This window comes from Schistocerca piceifrons, chromosome 1, assembly GCF_021461385.2.
Source record: "Schistocerca piceifrons isolate TAMUIC-IGC-003096 chromosome 1, iqSchPice1.1, whole genome shotgun sequence".
NCBI classification, from domain to species: Eukaryota; Metazoa; Arthropoda; class Insecta; order Orthoptera; family Acrididae; genus Schistocerca; species Schistocerca piceifrons.
Window position 1 is genome coordinate 133,066,019 of NC_060138.1, and position 22,242 is coordinate 133,088,260.

Sequence of the window (22,242 nt, forward strand, 5' to 3'; positions counted from 1 at the left end):
AACAGACCACGCGACAATCCCTATTCCATGTTCCCTGCGTCCGAACCAGTACGCCAGTCTAAGGACGCAGAAGGCATGCAAGAACGACCGCTCAGGAACGACGCATCTTGTCACCGGCAACAAACAGCCGATGTCGTACCCGCAGCATGCAGTAGCCATCCCAACTCCCTACAGGACAAGCAGGTTGCACAGCTGGCCCGTTCAATGAACACATTCACATCAGCAGTCACCAAGACACTTGACATGATGCAGGAACTAGGAGAGCAACTTGCACAAATTTGAGCCTCTGTGGTATCATGTCTTTGCACTTTGCTGCGACAACCCCAGTAACCACCACCTCCAACAAACATGAATAGGAGAACATCCATCCAAGGCCTAACCTTTTGCATCTTCAATGCAAACGGTCTCCTTCGTCAGGTACAGGAATTAAGACAATTCCTAAAAGAATCGATGTATGTTTGGCATCGGAAAATCACCTGAACCCGGGTACTAAATCGTCGGTGCCAAACTACTTTAGCTACCGACAAGATAGGCCCACAGCAGGAGGCGGGATAGCAATCTTCGAAAAACGAAGAATCCTCTACCACCAAGTTCACCCCTCTGCCACTCCGCTAGAGTTAGTTGCCATAGAGATAGCCATGGCCACAAGGCCATTGACGACCGTAGCAATATACAACAAACCCTCCCAGAGCCTAGGTAACGAAGCTATCGCGTCACTGGGTGACGTCAATGCTAAAAACCCGTACGGGCACTCCAGAACCGCCAACAGAGCTGGCCACCAGCCCCACCGACTTCAGCGCACACACCACTTCTATATGTGGGGCCCATAGAGACCCACATATTTCCCCCTCAACGGAAATCGTGCGGACGTCCTAGGCATAGCCATTTCAAAGAGCGTACTGGGTTTTGTGGCCGCGAGTTCACTGAACAGAATGTCATCCGACCACAATCCCGTCGTCTTCAAGCTAGACGTAGGAGAATGGCTCCCCATAGTGCAGTGTCAGTACTCAAACAAACACACAAACTGGGGGCAAATCCGTGACGACATGATAGCGGTCATTGCCAACACCCCGCAACCCGCAGCAGAAAACACACTACAGACGCTGCACCACTTCACCGCAACAATCCTGCAAGCAAATCAGAAAGCCACACCTAGGCCTCCAGAAAGCGACCTCCCCTCTAAACAGCTCCAACCGCACCTGCTTGCTCAGATGAGGCACAAAAACAAGACCGCGAAGGAAGGGAAATTAACAAGAAACCCAGGCACCAGAAACTGCTTAACAAGCTCCAGAGAGAGCTGAAAGCAGCCATCAAAGAACACAGAAACCAGAAATGGTCAGCACGTCTCTCCATTCTTAAGGTGGAAGACAACAGCCTCAGGCGAGCAATCTAACAATTTACCAAAAGACTCGCAAGAATGCCCCTCTGCACGGTGAGCGAGGCCTCGCATTCAGTCTGCTGACAAGGCTAACGCGCTTGCGGACGTTTTCGAAAAACAGTTCCAGCCGGTAGAGTCTCAGGATAAGGAACACGACGTCACCGTCAGGAGGCAGTTGGTCGCCTTCCTCATAGCGGAAGACGATGAAAATGACGAGCTACCACTCTACACCGCAGAAGACGTAGTAGAATTCATAAAATCGCTATCAACTAGCAAGGCGCCTGGTCACTACAAAGTCACAAACGAGCTGTTGAAACTAATCCCCCCACTAGCGATTACGCTCATCGACAACATCTTCAATAAGATCACGCGATCACGCAAGTTTCCTAAGGAATGGAAACATGCAGAAGTGATCGCGATCGCGAAACCGGGCAAAGATCCCATCTTTCCACAACATTACAGGCAAAGAGGTCCGCTACCATCACTAAGCAAACTATACGAACTCCTTCTTCTCCTCCCCATACAGCAGCACATCGCAGGCGAGCAGATACTCCCCAGGACGCAATTTGACTTCCTGAGAGGGCACGCTGTCCCACAGTAACTAATGAGGGTGACAGAGGCCGTCTCCCAAGCCCTAAATCACAGAGGCCACTATGGAATGATCCTACTAGACCTAGCCAAAGCTTTTGATACGGTCTGGCACGAGGGACTAATATACGAGTTGCTACAATACAGTAACGAGACTGATTTCCTTTGCAAGGTGTGGCAACAGTGCAGGCTTGCGTAGGCACAATATCTTTGACCTTGGTCTATAAGCTGCTTCTAGTGCAAGCGGCACATAGAAGCAACTGGTCAGTAGTTGGTTGTGCTGTAATAAGTTAACACGTGTTTGTGTCTCTTGTCACGGAAATGAAACTGCATAATACTGCGCAACGGAATGCCATTTCTTTTTGCGTTAAATTGGGTGAAAACGCGACTACAACTTACGGAAGCTTCAGATGGCTTTTGGAGATGATTTTATGTCAAAATCTCAAGTTTTTCGTTGGCATAAAATCTTTAGTGAAGGCAGAACGAATGTTCAAGACGAAGACCGGAGTGGACGACCTTCAACCTCAAGGATGGATGTCAACTTGACCAGGGTGCGCGAACTCGTACGATCTGATGGAAGATTATCTGTGAAAATGATTGCAGGAGACCTGGACATCAATCGAGAAACGGTTCGTCTAATAATAACTGAATATCTTGGTATGAGAAAGATTTGTGCAGAATTGGTCCCCAAAAATCTCACACCACAACATCGAGAAAAACGGAAAAATGTGGCAGCTGATCTGTTAGAGCAAACGGAAATCAATGCAGAATTGTTGAGCCGTTTTATCACTGGTGATGAACATTGGTTTTCTCAGTACGATCCAGAGACAAAACGCCAAAGTTCGCAATGGTGCTCAAAGGGATCATGCAGACCAAAAAAAGCTCGCATTCGAAGTCAAAAGTGAAATGCATGTTTGTGTGCTTCTTTGATTCCAAGGCAATTGTTCATAAGGAGTGGCTGCCTCCTGGACAAACAGTTAACCAATATTACTACAAAGAAATTTTAGAGAGTCTTCTTAAAAGAGATCTTCGTTTCCGTGCCAACATTGCTGATAATTGGATTCTGCATCATGATAATGCACGGTCCCATACTGCTCTGTCAGTGCAGCTATTTTTAACCTAAAAAACCAATTTCAGTACTACCACAGCCACCTTATTCACGCGACTTTTTTCCAATTCCAAGAGTCAAAACAGCGGTCAAGGGACACCACTTTCAAACAACGCAAGGTGTCCAAAAAGCTGTGACGAGGGTTTTCGATGATATTACAGAAGATGAGTTCTAGAACTATTACAATGAATGACAGAAGCACTGGAAAAAGTGCGTGCAATCAGAAGGGAACTACTTTGAAGGAGACAACACTAAACTTGACTAAAACGGAAAGCAACATTTTTTTTTCACATCAGTCTCATTACTTTATTATCGCACCTCGTATACTGTACGTGCAGGGTTTCCCAGGGCCCATAGTCAAACTCACAGAAAGCTACCTCTCAGGTAGAAGTTTCGCAGTAAAAGTCGACAACTGACGCTCAACAAAAAGACGCATCCAAGCGGGAGTACTCCAAGGTAGCGTTATAGGACCCATCCTACACAACTTACACACAGCTTACACTCCCACAGAACTGCCACTAGAAACAGCGCAATACGCTGATATCATTGCCTTTTTCGCACAGATCTCAAGCAGGAACCTCGTCACTAGACGATTAAAATACGTCCTTGACAAAACAGACAGATGGGCCAATAAACGGCACACAACTCTGAACAGTGGAAAAACTCAAGCCATTATGCTTACGCACAGAAAAACAAAGAGGCCTCTACGGCGCAGCCCACGTCTCACCCTCCGTCTCCACAGAAACAACATCTAGTGGCGGTCCGAAGTTAAGTACCTGCGGTGACTATGGACCAACGCCTCACATGGCGTAGGCACATACAAGCTCCACGTACCATACGCCATTCTAAACAGAGAGAGCAACCTAGCAGCCAGTGTGTACTTCAGTCTAGTGCGCCCTGTCCTCGAATATGCCTGCCCTGTATGGGGCTACGCTGCAAAAAGCATCAAAAGAGTGCAAGCAATACAAAACAGAGCCTTCACAAGAGCCTTACACGTAGACTCCCGTTTCCCCCACTGCAGACTTGCACGCTACCGTCAATATAGAACCACTTTAAAAAAAGGTTCAAAAACCTCGCCCAAGCGTTCTACGATAGACTAAGGTAATCCCCAAATGCACTGATAATTTGCTTGGCAACTACAACCCAAGAGAATTCAGGATAACAAACTCCAAATCACATGAAGAATCATAAACCCACTACTTAATCCCAGATAAACCCAGGAAAATCGAACCTTCTCTCGCAAACGACAGGACCCCACAAGAAAAGCTAGGACCATTACCCATCCCCTCCAAAGGGCAGAAGCAAATGTCACGAGGACAAAATACTTTACCAAAATCAGCCTTCAAGTAAGCCTTATAGTAAGAGAGCGAGAGACCCTGACACTTTGCATGTAGATGTCAAGAAAGAAGCTTGCTGGAACGTGGCCAGAGACCAACACATTGGCTCAGCTGTGTGCCGGAGAAGATTTTATGAACTAAGGGAGTTATAACCTCGTGTAAGAAGAAGGAGGAAAATTGTATATAGGCCAGAGTAAGTCAGCTCCAACCTTAGTTGCCACTACAAAAGAACACAGTAACACTGTTAGGATACTCATTAAAATGTCATGAAGGATGTACATTTGGACAGAAATTTATAATTTGTGTGAAAATATGAAAGCTGAATGGGTTATTGTGAAATGGGAGACAGAACAGCCAGTCAGTGTACAAGATACCATAACGGTTAAACTAAATGAAAATGTCATTACTGATAATTCACAAGTCGTGAATACATTTAACAAACAGAATGCGATTTTCACTCTGCAGTGGAGTATGCGCTGATATTTAACTTCCTGGCAGATTTAAACTATATGCCGGACCGACAGTAAAACTCGGGACCTTTGCTAGTTCTGCAAGGTTCGCAGGAGAGCTTCTGTGAAGTTTGGCAAGTAGGTGACGAGGTAATGGCGGAGGTAAAGCTGTGAGTACGGGGCGTGAGTCATGCTTTGGTAGCTCAGATAGTACAGCACTAGCCCGCGAAAGGCTAAGGTCTCGAGTTCGAGTCTCGGTCCGGCACACAGTTCTAATCTGCCAGGAAGTTTCATATCAGCGCACCCTCCGCTGCAGAGTGAAAATCTCATTCTGGAAACATCCTCTAGGCAGTGGCTAAGCCATGTCTCCGCAATATCCTTTCTTTCAGGAGTGCTAGTTCTGCAAGGTTCGCAGGAGAGCTTCTGTTAAGTTTTGGAGGTAGGAGACGAGGTACTGGCAGAAGTAAAGCTGTGAAGACGGGTCGTGAGTCGTGCTTGGGTACCTCAGATAGTAGAGCTCTTGCCCGCGAAAGGCAAAGATCCCGAGTTTTAGTCTCTGTCCGGCAAAGAGTTTTAATCTGACAGGAATTTTCACATATAACAATCAGTTTCTAAATGTAGCAAGAACAATAGGATTAACCCTCGAGCGGTCGCATTGTTTGACTGAGTCAACCAGAGTTCATTTTTTCGCTCAGAAAAAATAGGCATTGTTGCAGTGCTGGGAGTTCCACTTATCTTGAAGTTGGTCCTCTGCCGGTCACTTGTATTGTTGCTGCGTTTGTAGCACTTGCACATTGACAACATTTGTAGCTTATTTTTGTCCATGTTCTGTTTCGAGTACAGAGTCAATCACGCGACCTGTGATGTAAGGATTTCCTTTATGGTAACTGTGAATACTATCTTTATTTTGGATTAAAATCTTTCACTAGCAACTATGTTTTACTTTTATTTATAATTTTAGGGCCTTTTTCAGAAAAGTGTTATCAGAGGAGGAGATTTAAAGGCTTCTAAATGAAGATTCGGATGATAGCAAGTGTCCTGAATTTGACTTGCCTGACGGGTAATAAGGACAAATAGTAGTTAGTGATCACAACAGTGAATCAGAATTACAAGCAGTTCTTGTAGAGGGAGGAAGACATACACATATTCTAGAGGAAATGCAACGTCATGAGGATGAAAAAGATGGTGACGGTAATTTTGATTTTGTGTGTGCATATTTTGTTGGTAAAGACGGCAAAATTAAGTGGTCTAAGGAAAACGTAAGAGCCAAAGCGACGAAAACGCCCTCAAAATATATAATAAAAATACTACCTGGTCCGAAGAGGACTGCTAAGGGTATTACAAAAGAAGTGACAGCATTATATAAGACTGTTGGTGCAGAAATGATTGATTAACTTGTGGAATACATCAATTTGCATATCAGAAATGTAGTATCACGGAACATCTATTCTACAGAGAGAGATATAGGAAGGAAGCTTCTAGGTAAGAGATATATTCTCTCATTGGAATCCTTACATTGATTGGCTCGAAGGGTGGAAATAAAACAAATGTTGAACAACTTGGAATAAAAGATGGCACTGGTATGAAGATCCTTAGAGCTTGCATGTCGTACAGACATTTCTAATTTCTCCTCAGCAGCGTGATATTTATGACAAATTGACAAGAACACAAAGATGCGAGAGCGACAGATTAGTTGCTATTAGGTCATTTTTAGACAAATATGTCACTAATTATAAGGAAAACTGTCGTCTGGGAGAGTTTGTAACCATAGAGGGAGATGTTTAGTTGTTCAGTACATACCGAACAAACCAGCAAAGTATGGCTTGCAATTCTTTGCTACTTGCGACGCCAAAACATTCTATACAGCATCTATTGAGCTGTACTATGGAACAAAACCAGATGACCCTTAAAAGGTGTCAAATAAACTGTGCGATATTGTGCATCGTCTGGCAGAACGTCTGCTGGGATCAAATCGGAATATTACTTTTGATTATTGGTATACAAGTTATCCACTAGCAGTCTCACTTTTGCAGAGAAACGTCACATGCGTTGTAGCTCGGAAGAATAATAAAACGGAAATCCCTCCGGAATTCCTACCTCTGAAATCCAGGAACATTGGGTCTTCACTGTTTGGATAATAGAAAGATATCACACTGGTGTCATATGTGCCCAAAAGAAACAAATGTATTGTTCTGCTTAGCAACATGCATAGTGAAGGCACAGTTGATAAGAATACCAATAAACTAAAGATTATCATGGGCTACAACGTGACAAAAGGAGGGGCTCGCACAGTAGACCAAATGTCCAGTAAATATTCTGTTGCACGAGTAACAAGGCGGAGGATGATGGCTCTATGGTTCGCTTTACTAAACAGAAAAAAAACAAAAAAACCAAGGAGGCTAGTTATGAAATAGTGGTCCCAACAACTTATGAAACATCATTTAGTTACAGGATCCTACATTTCGATGCTTTCAAATGATCTCAAAATATTTTTGGCGCCTCATAAATAGCAAGAACCTCAAGAACCAGAAGAACCTCCAAACAAAAAGAAGAGTCGCTGCGTTATGTGTGGCAGAAAAAACAATATTGTCACTACAATTCGTTTTAGTCGGAGTAAGATGTTTGTATGTAAGAAGGGTTCTGCAGTTGTGCGTGAAAAGTGCGCAGGTAGCACTGTGGACGAGGTAGAGGAACCGGATGAGTAAACTCTGTTTTTACGTAGAAACAATATAGTCATGTTCAGTAAAGAGAGTATAAGACAATAAATGCTGTTTGAGAACATGTACTGAGAAATAAAGGCAGGTCAAATGCGATTTAACTTTATCCTGCATGTTGGGAATGTATTGTTAAATGAAAAACGAGGATTCTTTAATTAGATTTTGTAATTGTATCTTTAGAAACAAAATAGGTCAAAGACTAAAATTTGTATTTCTATTAATTTAAAAACCAGAATAAACTTCTTACTTTTCAGTAGCAAGCATATTATGGTAGAACGTTTCACATCTTTAGTGAAAACGATGGCTGGTGGACAGAGTCGACCACACTACCACTGGTGTTACAAATGTTGATGCGACCACTGAAGGGTTAAATAGTTTAGTTGGAGAACAAACAGCATATATTCAAAATGTCATTCCAAAAATCTTTAAACAGCTAGAAGTAGTACCTACAGAATTCACTGTAATTAACAGAATTTCAAATATTCTAGAAAACAAAAGCTCATATGGCTTTGATGGTATTTCATAGTGGTGTGATAATTTGTTCCAACTTCACAAGTAATATCCTTAGTTACATATGTATTGCATTACTAACTCAGGGAACTTTTACAGGCAGGTTAAAATATGAAACAATTACATCTCTTCATAAGAAAAGTGTCAGCGAAGACTTAAACAGTTATTGTCCAGTGTCATTAACATCTTTTTCCAATGCATTAGAAAAAGCAATGTACTCAAGAAAAGTGTCACACCTTATTCACACTTAATATCTCAGTTTGAATTACAGAAGTGTTGTTCAACTGAGAACGATGTTTACACATCGATTAATCAAATACCAAGGGCTTAAATAATAAACTATCGGCATTTGGTGTCTTTTGCGATTTTTCCAAAGCATTTAAGTGTGTCGATCATCTTCCTCCCTTAGAAAAATTCAAGTTTTAGGGAACTTATGGCACTATACACAGCTGGACTGAGTCATACGTCACAAATAAAATCAAAACATAGTACACAATTATTTAATGAGGTTTGGAAGAATAGAGAATATTAGTGACTATGTAGAAATCATAAAGGGAATCCCACGGGCATCAATTCTGTTTATTCCTTCAATTTTGGTTATTACTTATTCATGATAATGACCTACCACTTAATATTCTACAACTAAAGTTGGTACTTTTTGCAGATGGTGATAGTGTTATAATAAATTCCATTAGAAAGAAAGCAGCAGAAGAAACGGTAACCGATGGCTTCCAAAGGCTTATCAACAGGTTCTCAGAAAATGAACTGCCCCTACATTTAAAAAAGAAAAGAAAAAACGGTATTAAGTTCTGTACAACAAACAGTCATACCATCATCTGATGTAGCACATTGGGAGGAGTAACTAAATTGTGTAGAATGCTCTACATTTTCGGGTGTACATATTGATGAAAACTTAGACTGGAAGAATCATATTACCGAGTGGCTCGAACATTCAAGTTCATCTGCATTTGTCCTTTGTGTAATTACCAATCTTGTAAACAGATGTATTATTCTCCTGGCATATTAGGTACATTTCCACTCAGTGATAAGATATGGAATAATTTTCTGTTGTAACTCACCACTCTAAAGAAAGTATCGATTATGCAAAACCAAGCATTAACAATACTGTGTGTTGCTCACCTAAGGATGTGATGTAGGTATCTCTTCAAACAGGTGTGCATTTTAACTGCTATGTCACAATACATATATTCGCTAACAAAATCTGTCATAACTAGTGCACTACAATTAGATACGTCTAGTTAGGTCCGTACCTATTACAGTGTTGCTATTATTACCCATTATTAAAGCTTTCAATGGCTCAGAATGAAGTTCAATATGCAGAAACAAAAATTTTTGATCATTTACCCAATAACTCATCAAAATCACCATGCAAATGTCAGTGTAGGTAATTTAATTAGCTTCAGATTTATTTCCCACTTTATTTATCGTGTTTCATGTCAAGTCAGATACGCTAGTGAGGTGCAATTTCTCCACTTCCAATATTCGGAAGAGATGTGTATGCAACAATGGGTTCTACAGCACCAGAGCACGAGAAACCCTAATTTGGGAGACCTTCGGGATTTATTTCTTATCTTTCTTTGAATGTTGTTAAACGTAACATAGATGCAGTAACCTGAAACATATGGCACCTAAGTCTGTGGCCCACGTTTCAGTGCTAGTTGTCTAGACACCATACAACTTGGCATCAGAATCACGACAACATCTTCAGTTATTCACGTTTGAAGGAGCTTTTGAGCATGGGCAACTGGCGTGACGTAATTGCGTTATGCGTTAAACGCATTCAGGTTTTATAAATAACATTAACGGTTCACGGCGTTCACAGTTAGGCCTTACCACTTAACTACAAGTTAACGTCAGTGGCACTCGGTTGTAGCACACATCGCCAGACGTTTATCTCCGTTCGCTTGGCATTAATCCCACTAGCTAGTGGCACACTCCTCTGATATACCAGTTCACTCACTATATTACAAAGTTAGATCGGACGTCAATATATGTCACGTTTATACTGATAGGAAACCGATTTTGTGGGTTTCTGAATAAGTTATAGTTATTTAAGTTATGGATTTCATAAAACAGTAAACCTTTTGCATTCCTAACAGGAGAGTGCACCAATTTAGTCTGTTTCTTTTACCTGCAGTCAAGTGATTATCCTGATAGGCATTAAACTTGAATTTCATCATTTCCACAAACGGCAGTTTGTAGTTGAGGTTTGTTTACTGTGAAGATTGTTTATTGTGCAAGTCACTGCGCACACAAGACAGTGAATTGGCTTTCATGTACACTGTCAACGCCAACTCTGTCGAATATATTTTAAGCACTAACAGAAAATTGAATTACCAGGACGAGATATCTGCAAAGCAACTAGGACCTCCCAGACCAGATCCGTCGATTGAGACAGTCTAATAAACTTGGTTTAATAAGGAAGTGTACAATAAGCGTAAGTGGTTGTGTGGGTGCAACGTAAGAAATGAACTTACTGAAATGTTAGGGAGCTTGTAAGTTTGTCCGAAAAAATTAAAATGCACGAAAACTTCCAATTACACAAAAATTAGAACAATTTCAGTGCTTTCTGAAGTTAATACGAGTATGCAACATGACAGCGTATACAGAGACTCTGTGAGAAAACAAGTGCATAGTAAAGCAAGTGCATAGTAAAAGATATTACCCTCCAGAATAACAGACTGCGTAATTTTCTGAGGTGCGTTGGAGTTAGCTGTACCTATTCACAATGACGGGATCATCAGAAATCACATGAATGTTTCGTGGCCTTGTAAATGCAGAAAGCGCTGTTGACGTTTCAATGAAGAAACATTTAGAAGCTGCAATTGTGTTTTAAGGTATACCGAAAACAGTTCAAAACGGAGTTCTGCATTGTATGAAGAGAAATAATAACGAAGGAAATTTTAAGTGCGCATTGTTTAGCTGCAATGTCGGAGGAATTGACATACGTGCCTACCAAGCAACAGTTGATTACTAGTTATAGGTACGAATGTCATGGCTCTGTGTGGAGAGGTTTTGGGCCTTATCTAACGCTGACGCACAGGAGCTGAGACATTACTTGGGGCAATAAATTCTGATTTGCAAAAGTGTGCCGATACAAAGTAGGAAAAAGTGATGGCGCAATGCTGTCACGATGCTGGTTTCTGAGCGAAAGCATCAACTGTCTTCAGGTAAGGATCATGCAGGTATACCCTAGGATCCACTGATGTGCTGAACAATTTGGTCTGGTCCGGCAAAAAGCTGCATGTATAAACAAATCTGAGACAATATTTTGTTCGTATTTCCCTGGCTTTCTGACCTTTTTCTCCAGGTCGTCACACAGCACCAATGTGCTAGACAGAGCTGTGCAAACTAGATTACCACGAAAAGTAGCTACATTGGAAGAGTCAACACAGTTTAAGAGAAGGTGGAATGTCTGATCGAGTGTTTAGAAGAAATTAGCCTCGCTGTTCGCGCACATGATCAAACCAGAGGAGATATTTGCTGCTGCTTCTCCAATTTAGAAGACCCTGAGTTCTTATTCTTCTTTTTCATAGGATCATGCCAAATCCCGAAATATTATGCAGGATGTAGTAAGAGTAACTTGAAACAACAAACAACTGGACAATATTTGCCAGAGTTCGAATATATTACTAAAGGAATAAGGTATGTTGAGACTGAAAAACAAATTGTGAAAAAAGAGCAATATAAAACAAGCAGCAAAATCGACAGAAGTCTGGGACACCACAATGAATCATATGACTGAAAGATTTTCATTCATTTATCAACTCGTGGTATGAAAATTATTAGACGTGAGCCCATTTTCTCTACTGTTGATAAATTTTCCTGAGAGAGATGTTGACTTTATTGTTGATAGTTATCAATGATTACTGAAGACCCAACGGAGAACAGAGCTATAAATAATCTACACTATTTTCAACGCACATGTGAAACAGTTACAATTTTGTAGATTCTACTAGACAGGAAGTTGTGTCTAGACACATTTCCCCCTTTAAGTGGGCTAATGAGAATAACTATAACATTCCTTCTTGCAACAGTTGAATCTGAACGTTGTTTCTCAACAATGAATATTAAAGCTTTTCTTCGAAACACAATTAAGGGGAATAGGCTTCCGTCATTGGCAATGCCTCCAACCGAGAGTTGGATGGTATTAAGACTCCAATCATAGCGTGATCTAGGCATTTGTGCGATTGCAAAACCGAGAAATAGCTTTTCTTTATAAATGGAATGTACCAATCATGCTGACATATAATTCTCTCTATTTAATGCGTACCTACAGTACAGTGTAACGTGCATTTATACTAACTACTGTGTGTACTACATGGAAGGGCAGATCATTTCATAACAAATAATTATGCCGTTCACCTGGTTCAGAAAATAAGACGTGGTGAGTGATGTTAATATTTTGTTGACGATGTGAAGAATAGCGTATGACTACTGATTGTCAAACTGTATTTAAGAATTTCGCCAAACAATCTTCTGTTCTTCAGAAAAGTTTAGCGTATTACTATTATCATCACTGTTATTATTGGCAGTTGCTGCAGTTTCATAAATTTGTTCTTAATCGTTATTGTTATACAGCAGATGCAATTTAACACTTTCTAGTTTATTTGACTCAAAAAATTTGTGAACGCCCAAAATCTATACTCACAAGCCGCCGTTGGCATTCAGTTCAACGTACTATAATGCGAGACTGATGATATTTTAGCTCTGTACACAGCACTGCAACCCGCTGCATTAGTGGTGTGTAGCGGTTCTTAACAACAGCGTTGTGACTGAAACAGCGAGCACATCTGAGACACTACCACGCCCTATGATGAGACAGCAGACAGCACTTATCTCTCTCGAACATCATACATCGGGAATATAGCTGTGTGGATTCGTTCTTCTTTATAGGTAGGACCTGAAAACCAATAAACTGAAAAAATATAGCTGTGTGGATTCGTTCTTCTTTATAGGTAGGACCTGAAAACCAATAAACTGAAAAAAAGAGGAAATTATACCGGACTTTTTTCTGGATAAACTTGGCGTAAGTCACGTTCAACACATGTAAAAAGAATATTTCTTAGTCATAAATGATTTTAAATAGTGACTTATTATTTTCGCTATACATCAAGGGAATGAAATACCACCAATTACGATAGAAATGTACATGGGCATTTGTGTGGTTTTAGATACGTCTTCCCTCATATTTACGATAAAGAGGACAAGATAGGTTTCTCTGTGCTAAATTATTAGTTAAATTTGTTGTAAGAACCCTATGTTTCACAGCTGTAATCCTAGTCGTACGGTTCTTTAGTTTTATCTACAACATATTGCGCAAACATTGTCTAGAAGTTGGCCCGCAGCCAAGTCTCTCACCCCACCACAGCTGATGAAATTCACTGATATTATTCGTGATACACTTCCTCGCTTGTCTTCATACTACTTCAGTTAAACGAATACCAAAATAACAAAATACAGCTTATATAACTCCGAATTAGATTGCTCCACCCCCATCTTTCACCCTCGTTTCCTGTGGGCCATGAATTAACGTCAGGATGAGAGCCAGCGCGGTACAATTACGTCGCCAAAGCAAAGACAAGAAACTTGTTTACGTTACCATGTCAATCAATTCTCAATTTAAAGCTTTTGCTCAAGATGTAATAGCATTCCAACACGAATATAATAAAAATTAAAAATATTTAGGTGTGTAGTTAAATGTTATTATACCAATTACATTTTTGTCTATAATAAATTTTACTTAGTTAACATCGACTAGGTTTAAGTTATTTTCTTGCTGCGAATGGGGCAGCAAAATTTGATTTTCAATATTTCATGCAATCAGTGGATGATTTAAAGAAATATAAAATGTAGTCATGATCTATTCATTAAGAAGTGTAACCATGAGTTAGAACATTAACACAATGAGATAAGGTGCCGTAACTGACAGCACACAAATACGCAGACTTTATTCATTCAGTATTTGAAATTAGGGCTCATAGCTACTTCCAACAAACTTTACACAATTTCAAACTTTTCCGAAACCTTTTCTATCTGTCGCATTCAAAAATAATGGAAGGGGTAAAGGTTGATACTTACATTCTTACTGTTCATGAGAAAAAAATACAGCATCAGACATGACGTTCTAATTTCTTACTTCTTTACTAACGACTATTCACATTCCTTAATGCTCCTGCAAAATTATACGACACATATATCTGAAGAAATGACTTCATTAACATTGAGATTCGAGAAAACTTTGGTTTGCTTAAAACGGAGCGCAAATTTCCCGGACTAAATTCATCTATTCTTTCATAATGAAAACACTTAGCGTCTTCCAACAAGCTTTAAACATAATTACAAACCTCTTCTAAACATTATCTTGCTCACATGCTTACCGTTACACATTTAACATATTAACTCATTTGTAATCAGACAACAGCAGTTGTTTTATACATGGGAAATGGATTCTTTAAGGTATCGGGTGTTCACTGGTAAATACTGTCTGAATTATTTGTTCAGTTAGGCACATTGTAAATGCGAACCACTTGCTACAACGTTACTTACTTATTGTGTAAGGCTATAGGCGCATCTGTCGAACTTTTAGTGTAACATGAAACGAATCCCTCAGTTTCAATGTGATTCATGTTAATTTTTTGTCTCGCTTAGGTATTAAGTAAATTAAATAAAGTACACCACAAAAACATTCGTCTACGATTCCTGCTGTAACCACTGCAATGTCTGTATCATTCTTGACTGGCAGATGATCTATGTTTCAACTGATGATTGTGCACTAAGTATGAAATGACTCCAGCAATAATCCTTCTTATGATTCGTGTCGCCAGTGAACGCAGCGTAATTACGATTTCAGCCTTGCTTATAATTACAAAGATTTTATTCAGAAATTATTTTTTTCTTTATCAATGAATTTATAGTATCTCTGTATATGATTCCTAGTGATATCAGCCAAGACATAATATTGCTGACTCGTGTCCAAATCCCCGCACTTGTTGTAGAAGTTAGTCTGTCTTTCGTCTTTCTTCTTCTGGATTGCGACGATTTGATGAGCGGTACAAATTCTTGTTCCTGCTTTGTTTACTCTTACTGCAAGAAGAAAATACATGGATTGTCGCTTCAGGACTTGTACTTTGAATACATTTATATGTTCAAAAAACACATCACCCAGTTATTATAAATAAAAGCTGAAACGTACAGGAAGAATTTCTCATTATTTGTAGTTCACTACTATGATGCATTGACAATTAACCTATGTATGTTAAACTTCCGTTTGCGATGTCGAGATAATATCTAAGGACGACCGCCGCTGCTGAGAGAGGTATTGTTTCGTTATCCTCGTTTGTCAACAGATCTGAACCAAATGGACCAGATGAATTACAATTGCAGATAAGGCTACGGTTGTACTCCTTGAATTTGATCATCCAGAAAGAGTGATAAAAGACAACAGAGATTTATGAACCAGGTCTTCGAATGTAAGACATTTCCAGGCAATATGTGGACTCAGACCACTATTCATTGGTTAAAAATTGAAGATTAAAACTTATTAAATACCAAAATGGTTGGATATCTGCTATTTTGGACTAGGATGAATTGATAGAACAATACGTTATTAAAAGTTCCAGAAAAGGATTAGGATACGATTAACTGAAACTTGAGAAACAAATAAATTAGAGAATGATTAGTTAGCTGTGAGAGGTGAACCACTGAAGACATCAGAGGATCAAATAGGTAGAAAGACAACGCCTCGCAGATATCCCTGGATATGACAAGAAATACTGAATATAACTGATGAAAAAAGTAAATATAAAAAGCCACCAAATGAAGCTGGCGAAAGGGAAAGATTGGCAGAAAGTGAAACATATGAAAGGTGAAAGCGATACAGGCAAATACAGTTCGATAGATGCATACATAACTAGAGGAAGGGTAGTTTCCACCTGTATGAAAATTAAAGCGATTTTTGGAGAAAGGAGAAGCAGCAGTATGATTAGCAAGAGTTCAAATGAAAAACCGATACTAAACAAAGAAGGTAAAGCTGAAAGGTGGAAGGCATATATAGAGCGACTCTACAATGGAAGTTAACTAGATGGTATTGTCATAGACAGAAATGAAGAAGTCAAATGAAGATGCGATGTGAGGTGTAATACTTCAGGCAGAATTCGACAGAGCTTTGGAAGACCTAATTCGAAACAAGGCCCCTTGAGTAGACGACATTCCCTTCGAGCTATTAATAACCTAGGTAGAGCCAGGGTGTCAAACCTAGTTAACCTGATATTAAAGATGTACGAGACAGGCGAAATACCCTCAGATTTCCAAAACAGTTTAATAACTCCATTTATAAAGAAAGCTAATACAGAGAGGCGTGGATATTACCAGACTATCAGTTTAAAAACGATGATTGCATAACATTGACACGAATTATTTCGCGACGAATGGAAAGACTGGTTAAAGCCGACCTTGGGGTTGATCAATTTGAGTTTAGGAGAATTGTAGTAACACCATAGGAAATGCTGACCGAATGGATCATCTTAGAAAATGGGCTAAGGAATAGTAAATCTAGATTTTCAGCATTTGTAGACTTAGAGGTCGGTTCTGAAAACGTTGACTGAAATACACTCTTCGGAATTCTGAATGTAGCGGGTGTAATGTGCAGGGAACGAAGTTTGATATTGGAGATTTGCAGAAACCAGACGGCTGTTATAAGAGTCTAATGGCTTGAAAAATAAGTAGGTGACCGAGAATGAGGCAGGATTTTACCTATCCCCATTATTATTCAATCTGCACACCGAACGAGTTGTACCGTGGGGATTGTAACTGCATTTAAGTTCAAGAGGAAGAAGAAAGTTTTATGTTTGCCAACGCCACTGCCGTTTGCTAAGAGACAGCAAAGGCCTTGGAAGAGCATTTTAATGGAATGGACAGTGTCCTGAAAGGAGGTTGTAAGATGAACATCAACTGTTGCAAAGCGAGGGTAATGGAATGTAGTCGAACCAAATGAGGCAGTGCTGACGTAATTAGACTAGGAAATTAGATGCTACAATTAGTAGATAGTTTTGCTCATCAGCCAGCAAAATAAGTTACGATAGTCGAAGCAGAGAGTAGATAAAAATGTAAATTGGTAAGGGGAAGTAAAACGTTTGTGAAGAGGGGAAACCGGTTGACATTGAATGTAAATTTAAGTGGTAGGAAGTCTTTTCGAGAGAGTTTGACTGGAGTGTAGTTTTGTGTGGAATCAAAACGGGACGATAAGAAATTCGAACAAAAGGAGAATATATACTTCTGAAATATGGTGCTGCCAGAAGAATGTCGAAGACCACGTTGATAGATCACATAAGAAATGAGTAGGTACTGAAATGAATTCGGAAGAGAATAACTTTGTGACACATCCGTTCTAAATTAAAAGATCGGTGAACTGAACACGTTATATAAGCGTTATGCAATTTCCAGTTTGGTATTGGAGGAAAGTGTGGGGATAAGTGGAGGTAAAAATAGATCAGGAGAGAAATGCAGAAAACAGATTCAATAGGATGTAGGTTGTAGTAGTTAGTAGGAGATGAAGAGGCTTGCAAGGGATACAGTAGCGTGGAGGGCTGCATCAAACCAGTCTTCGGACTGAAGACCATAGCAACAACACAACTTTGGGCCTAAAAAAACTTTAAAACAGAAGTATATACATTCCTCTTCATTCAATACAAAAGCGTCTTCTGTGGCCTCTAACACGGATTATTAATGAAATATGTAAACAGAGACATTTGAACTTTTTCGCATTCGGATTTAGTTGTTAGGTTCGGTTCATGGATTCTAAATAATTCCTTGAGCTGGTTCTGGAACAATATGGTGATCTACTTGTATTGAAACAGGTGAGCGCACAGAACAGTTTTTCATTTTCAGTTGGCTTCGGCTCGTCAGCAGTTGAGTGTTTCCCACTATTTCATGGGCATGAAGTGTAAAAAATTTCTGAATGCGCGTAATTGGCTGGTTTTGTTTATGTAGAATTGTCAGTGTACAGTGTGGTTACTACTTACTTGCTATCCAGATACGTGTGAGTTGTGCATTATACGCTGTGCCGAATATTTCCAATTTGTTGGCAGATCAATAATTTTCATGATATGTCATTTTCCTTTAGCGCAGGTGATCACAGAAAAGAATGTAACTTCACACAACTTCTTGTATATGATGAAGTGTGTTAGTGCCATAAAACACTATGACATGGTTCTCCCGGTGGTTGAATCTCATGGAAAACCAGCAGATGTCCTATATGATATGTCTGTGTTGTACACGTCAACCTGGTATCGGCTGTCTCATGCGCACCGTAGTAAAGTAATTTTCAAAACTAACTAACACGTGACAGAAAGATCAAATTAAGATGGCAGCTTATGCTGGAGCTCTTATACACCCTCAGGGCATATACCAGTAACTTAATTTGATGCAGGAGGGTCCATTATAGTACCTACCTCACATGACATAAAGGAAGCAGGCTAGAGCCCCATTTATCATGCACGCTGCAGGAAGTAACTAAATAAATACACACATTTACTGAAAATAGCTTGCAACTCTTTTACTGCAATTTGTTTGTTTAGAAGGACATGTCTATCAATCCTCTGGATAATACAAACACAATGAGTAGTTGAAGAATAACCTATACTTACAATGCCGCTATTAAGTAATATGTCACTAACTGAAAGACGTTTCCTCCTATGACACCACCCGTACACTGCACAATTAGAAGGAGATACGCCCTAGCAAAGATCATACGAAGTGCTTCACTTATGAAATTGTACAAGTATCACGAGATAAGTGACCGCAGCACTAATAATGGCTGTGAAGACACGAAGGTCGATGTCACAGAACCCCATGGCAGAAATTCGTAGTCTCTCCACTGGCAGTTGCAGAACATCGACTGCTGGCCCAGGGCGAAGGAGCGGCTGCAGTCTCGACAGCAACAGAGCTGCTCTGCCGGCGCGGTCAGCCGCAGAGGAACACACCCAGCACAGCGCAAGCTGGCGACACAATATGTTACTAAGTCCAAATAGACTCACGAGTATTTCCGTACTCTTGTCTCTTTCTTGTGCCAAGACTATTAACCAATAGGCAGTGCAAGTCATAACGATGAAATCTGCCAAGACGGACAGCAACAGTGCGGGTCCGAAGTGGAGACTGCAAAGGCGGGAGCAGCGGTGAAGGGCCATCCTGGCGCGCTGCAGCCGCCGCACCTCCGCCTCCACCGCCCCCGCCGCCCCCGGCTGTCCAGCACGCGTCGCCAACTCCTCCAGCTCGGCCTCGCTGCCCGCCGGCGGCCGGGTACTCCTCAGCAGCTGCCCACAGACGACGCCCATCCTGTGTCGGAGTACCACCACAACGGCGAAGAACTGAACTCGCCAGATCATGACCAAGACTTGTAAGCATATACAGATGAGGTTTATTGGATCATGTCTGAAGAAACAGGTTGCTAGAATGCTCTGTGGTATGACAATGCAAACAAGCACTGTAATGAAAAGTAAAATTGCTCTTTGGCGCGTTTTGCGATATATTTCCATTTTGTAAGTGTAATCTCGCACAGCGAGCAACACATCTACCTGCTGCAACAGTTCCATTATGCTAATAACGATATGATGTCCGGTAGACAGAGATCTGCATAGAATTGTAGCTGGTTCCGAAACAGATAGTAAAACAAATGAGACAAAAACAAAGCGCACTGTCATAGGGAACATTGGATTTACTATGATATGATGCATTACTAAATAACTGCAGTAAAGACCAGAGCCACTGATACAGATGAGCCACATCAAACATATGACGTAGCCTATGACTCTCTTTACCGACATTCTGTAGAGAGAAGATGGAGAATGTTTGTTGGCACTGATGATGGGAACCAAACCAAAGATTTGAAATAAAAGATATAATGGTCTCACGGCACTTTCGAAGCTATGACCACTCATTTGAGAAACAGAGGTGTGTGGACTGTTCATTATTCTACGAGCTACCCTCGTGTAAGCGAACAGCTGTCACTACTGAGTTATGACCTAGTGCTCTGGCACAACGTGACAATTCCAATTTTGCTGATGGTATAACGATCGAAATGTAATTTCATGATCGCCAATAATGAGTCATTAACGCTAATGGCTCATTAACTTGAGAGGTTGAAGCCTGTATGAATCCTGTGCGAGTTGTTTATAGAACTATGTTTCAACCAATAATAATTTGAGAGCAAGTGTTAACGTGGTATACATATACCATAAGCGATATCAGAAACAAATTAAATTGAGCTTTATAAATTTCCAGTCCGATGAATCAATGTAACCCTTCAGATGTGGTTTGAACTAACAGCGAGAATGGTTCACGAGAAAGAGATTTTTGTACTGTCTATTACCGCTTTGCCTGATAAGGTTTCTGGCTGTAGACACATAGAGCTACCTGCGCAAAGCCAGGGCAGATCACTCGTGCTGTATAATAGGAGACAAGAAGTCTTTACAGACATCTGCAACTACGATACACTTATACGTAAAGTTTTTCCGCCTAGACACACTTTATTTCTTAGAATTGAAAATTATACGTTTATCTTGATGTCAGCTGGTATTTCGTCTGGGGAAGTACGCCTCTCTGAGATATCTTGTGCAGCAGGTGGAATAGTCTGTCATGCCTGGTTCCCAAAGGATCTAAATAGTTCTGAAAGCACGTCGTTTACTTACAGGGCTCGTTTCGACTGCGTCTATCACTTTTCTTTCTTCCTGCAGTATCATTTCTGTCGTCTTCACTCACTTGCACTTCTTTTTCTATAACATGGTCTTCAAGCTTGTTTTCCTCATGTTGGACCTCTATATATTTCTTCCACCTTTCAGCTTTCGTGCATAAGGCATTCTAGTAGTATCCGTTAGAGAAAAGCTCATGCAATCTTCAAAGAAAGTAAAAAAAATTATGATGAAAACTCCTAAATGTACGAAGCTATATAAAACTACATTTTGGTACTTCATTTCCCAGTTCGCAGGCTGGTTCGACACAACTCTCGCTCTCCATCTTAACTTGCGCAACCCTTTTCATTACTGAATAACTACTACAACTCGCATTAATTTTAACCAACTTACTATGCTCATACACTGGTCCGTCTCTACGATTGTTACTCCCCACTTACCTACTTTACCAAACCGCCTGTTTCCTCAGGCCTTAGGATGTGTCGTATTAACCAATCCCTTCATCTAGCCAAGTTGTGCCACATATTTCTTTTCAGTCCGTTTCGATTGAATAACTCGTCATTTGTTTTCTGATCTGTGCACCTAATCTGCAATATTCTTCTGTAGCACCACTTTTCAAAAGCTTCTATTTACTTTCTGTATGAACTACTGACACTTCACGTTTCATTTCCGTACAAGGCTACACCCCAAACAAATGCTTTCTAAAAAGCCATCCTACCGCTTAAATTTATATTACGTATTAATAAATTTCGCTTCAGCCCCACTTTCCCTGCTATTGCCTGTCTGCCTATTTATCCTTACTACTTTGGCCATCATTCTTGTCCCTCAACTTCAATTCCTTTTTCAAATTTATCCTCAGTTTTCTTTATTGCTTGGTCATTGTACATACTGATTGACATCGCTGATAGTAAATAAACCTATCACACTCCCTTCTCATCCACTGACCCCCCTCTTCGACTCTTATAACTATAGTCTTAAATAACTTCCAGTTTTATAATCCTGCTACCCTCAAAATTTCTGTGATAACAGTCCAGACCACACTGTTAAAAGATTTCGAAGGTGTGCTTGTATGTCTCTTGAAACGCTGCGCATCGACAGCTCGCGCCACATCTGTTGGAACAGAATCTTTGGCGTGATGTAGGCGTGGCACGTTTGCCGCCAGTGACGGTCTGGCCGGTTTTCGGGAGAGGCAGTCCGTGAACCAGAGTGGACAGGGCAGTTCTGTGGGGCAGTATACTGGCTGTTTGGTCCACCAGGCTAGCAGTGGGTGGTCGTCATCAACACATCTCCCAGCGACTCCATGGCCTTCCATTGTTTGCCATCACATAGTGGCTTTGTACGCCCAGTGAGCTAGTTTTAGTTCGTTCCTTCGGTGCCGAGATCACGCGGCGTTCTTATAAACTGATGGGTTTGTACCCTGCTGCTTCTATAACGGACTCGGTTCAGCC

At 40.6% G+C, this 22,242-nt stretch overlaps 1 protein-coding gene across 1 annotated transcript; it reads right to left on the reverse strand.

Moving 5' to 3' along the window:
• Positions 1–18,868: 18,868 nt before the first annotated feature.
• On the reverse strand, positions 18,869–19,441 carry LOC124788897 (gustatory receptor 23a-like). Its single transcript, XM_047256213.1, has one exon. It carries the CDS (start codon positions 19,439–19,441, stop codon positions 18,869–18,871), a length of 573 nt encoding a protein of 190 aa, XP_047112169.1.
• Between the last annotated feature and the right edge of the window lie 2,801 nt (positions 19,442–22,242).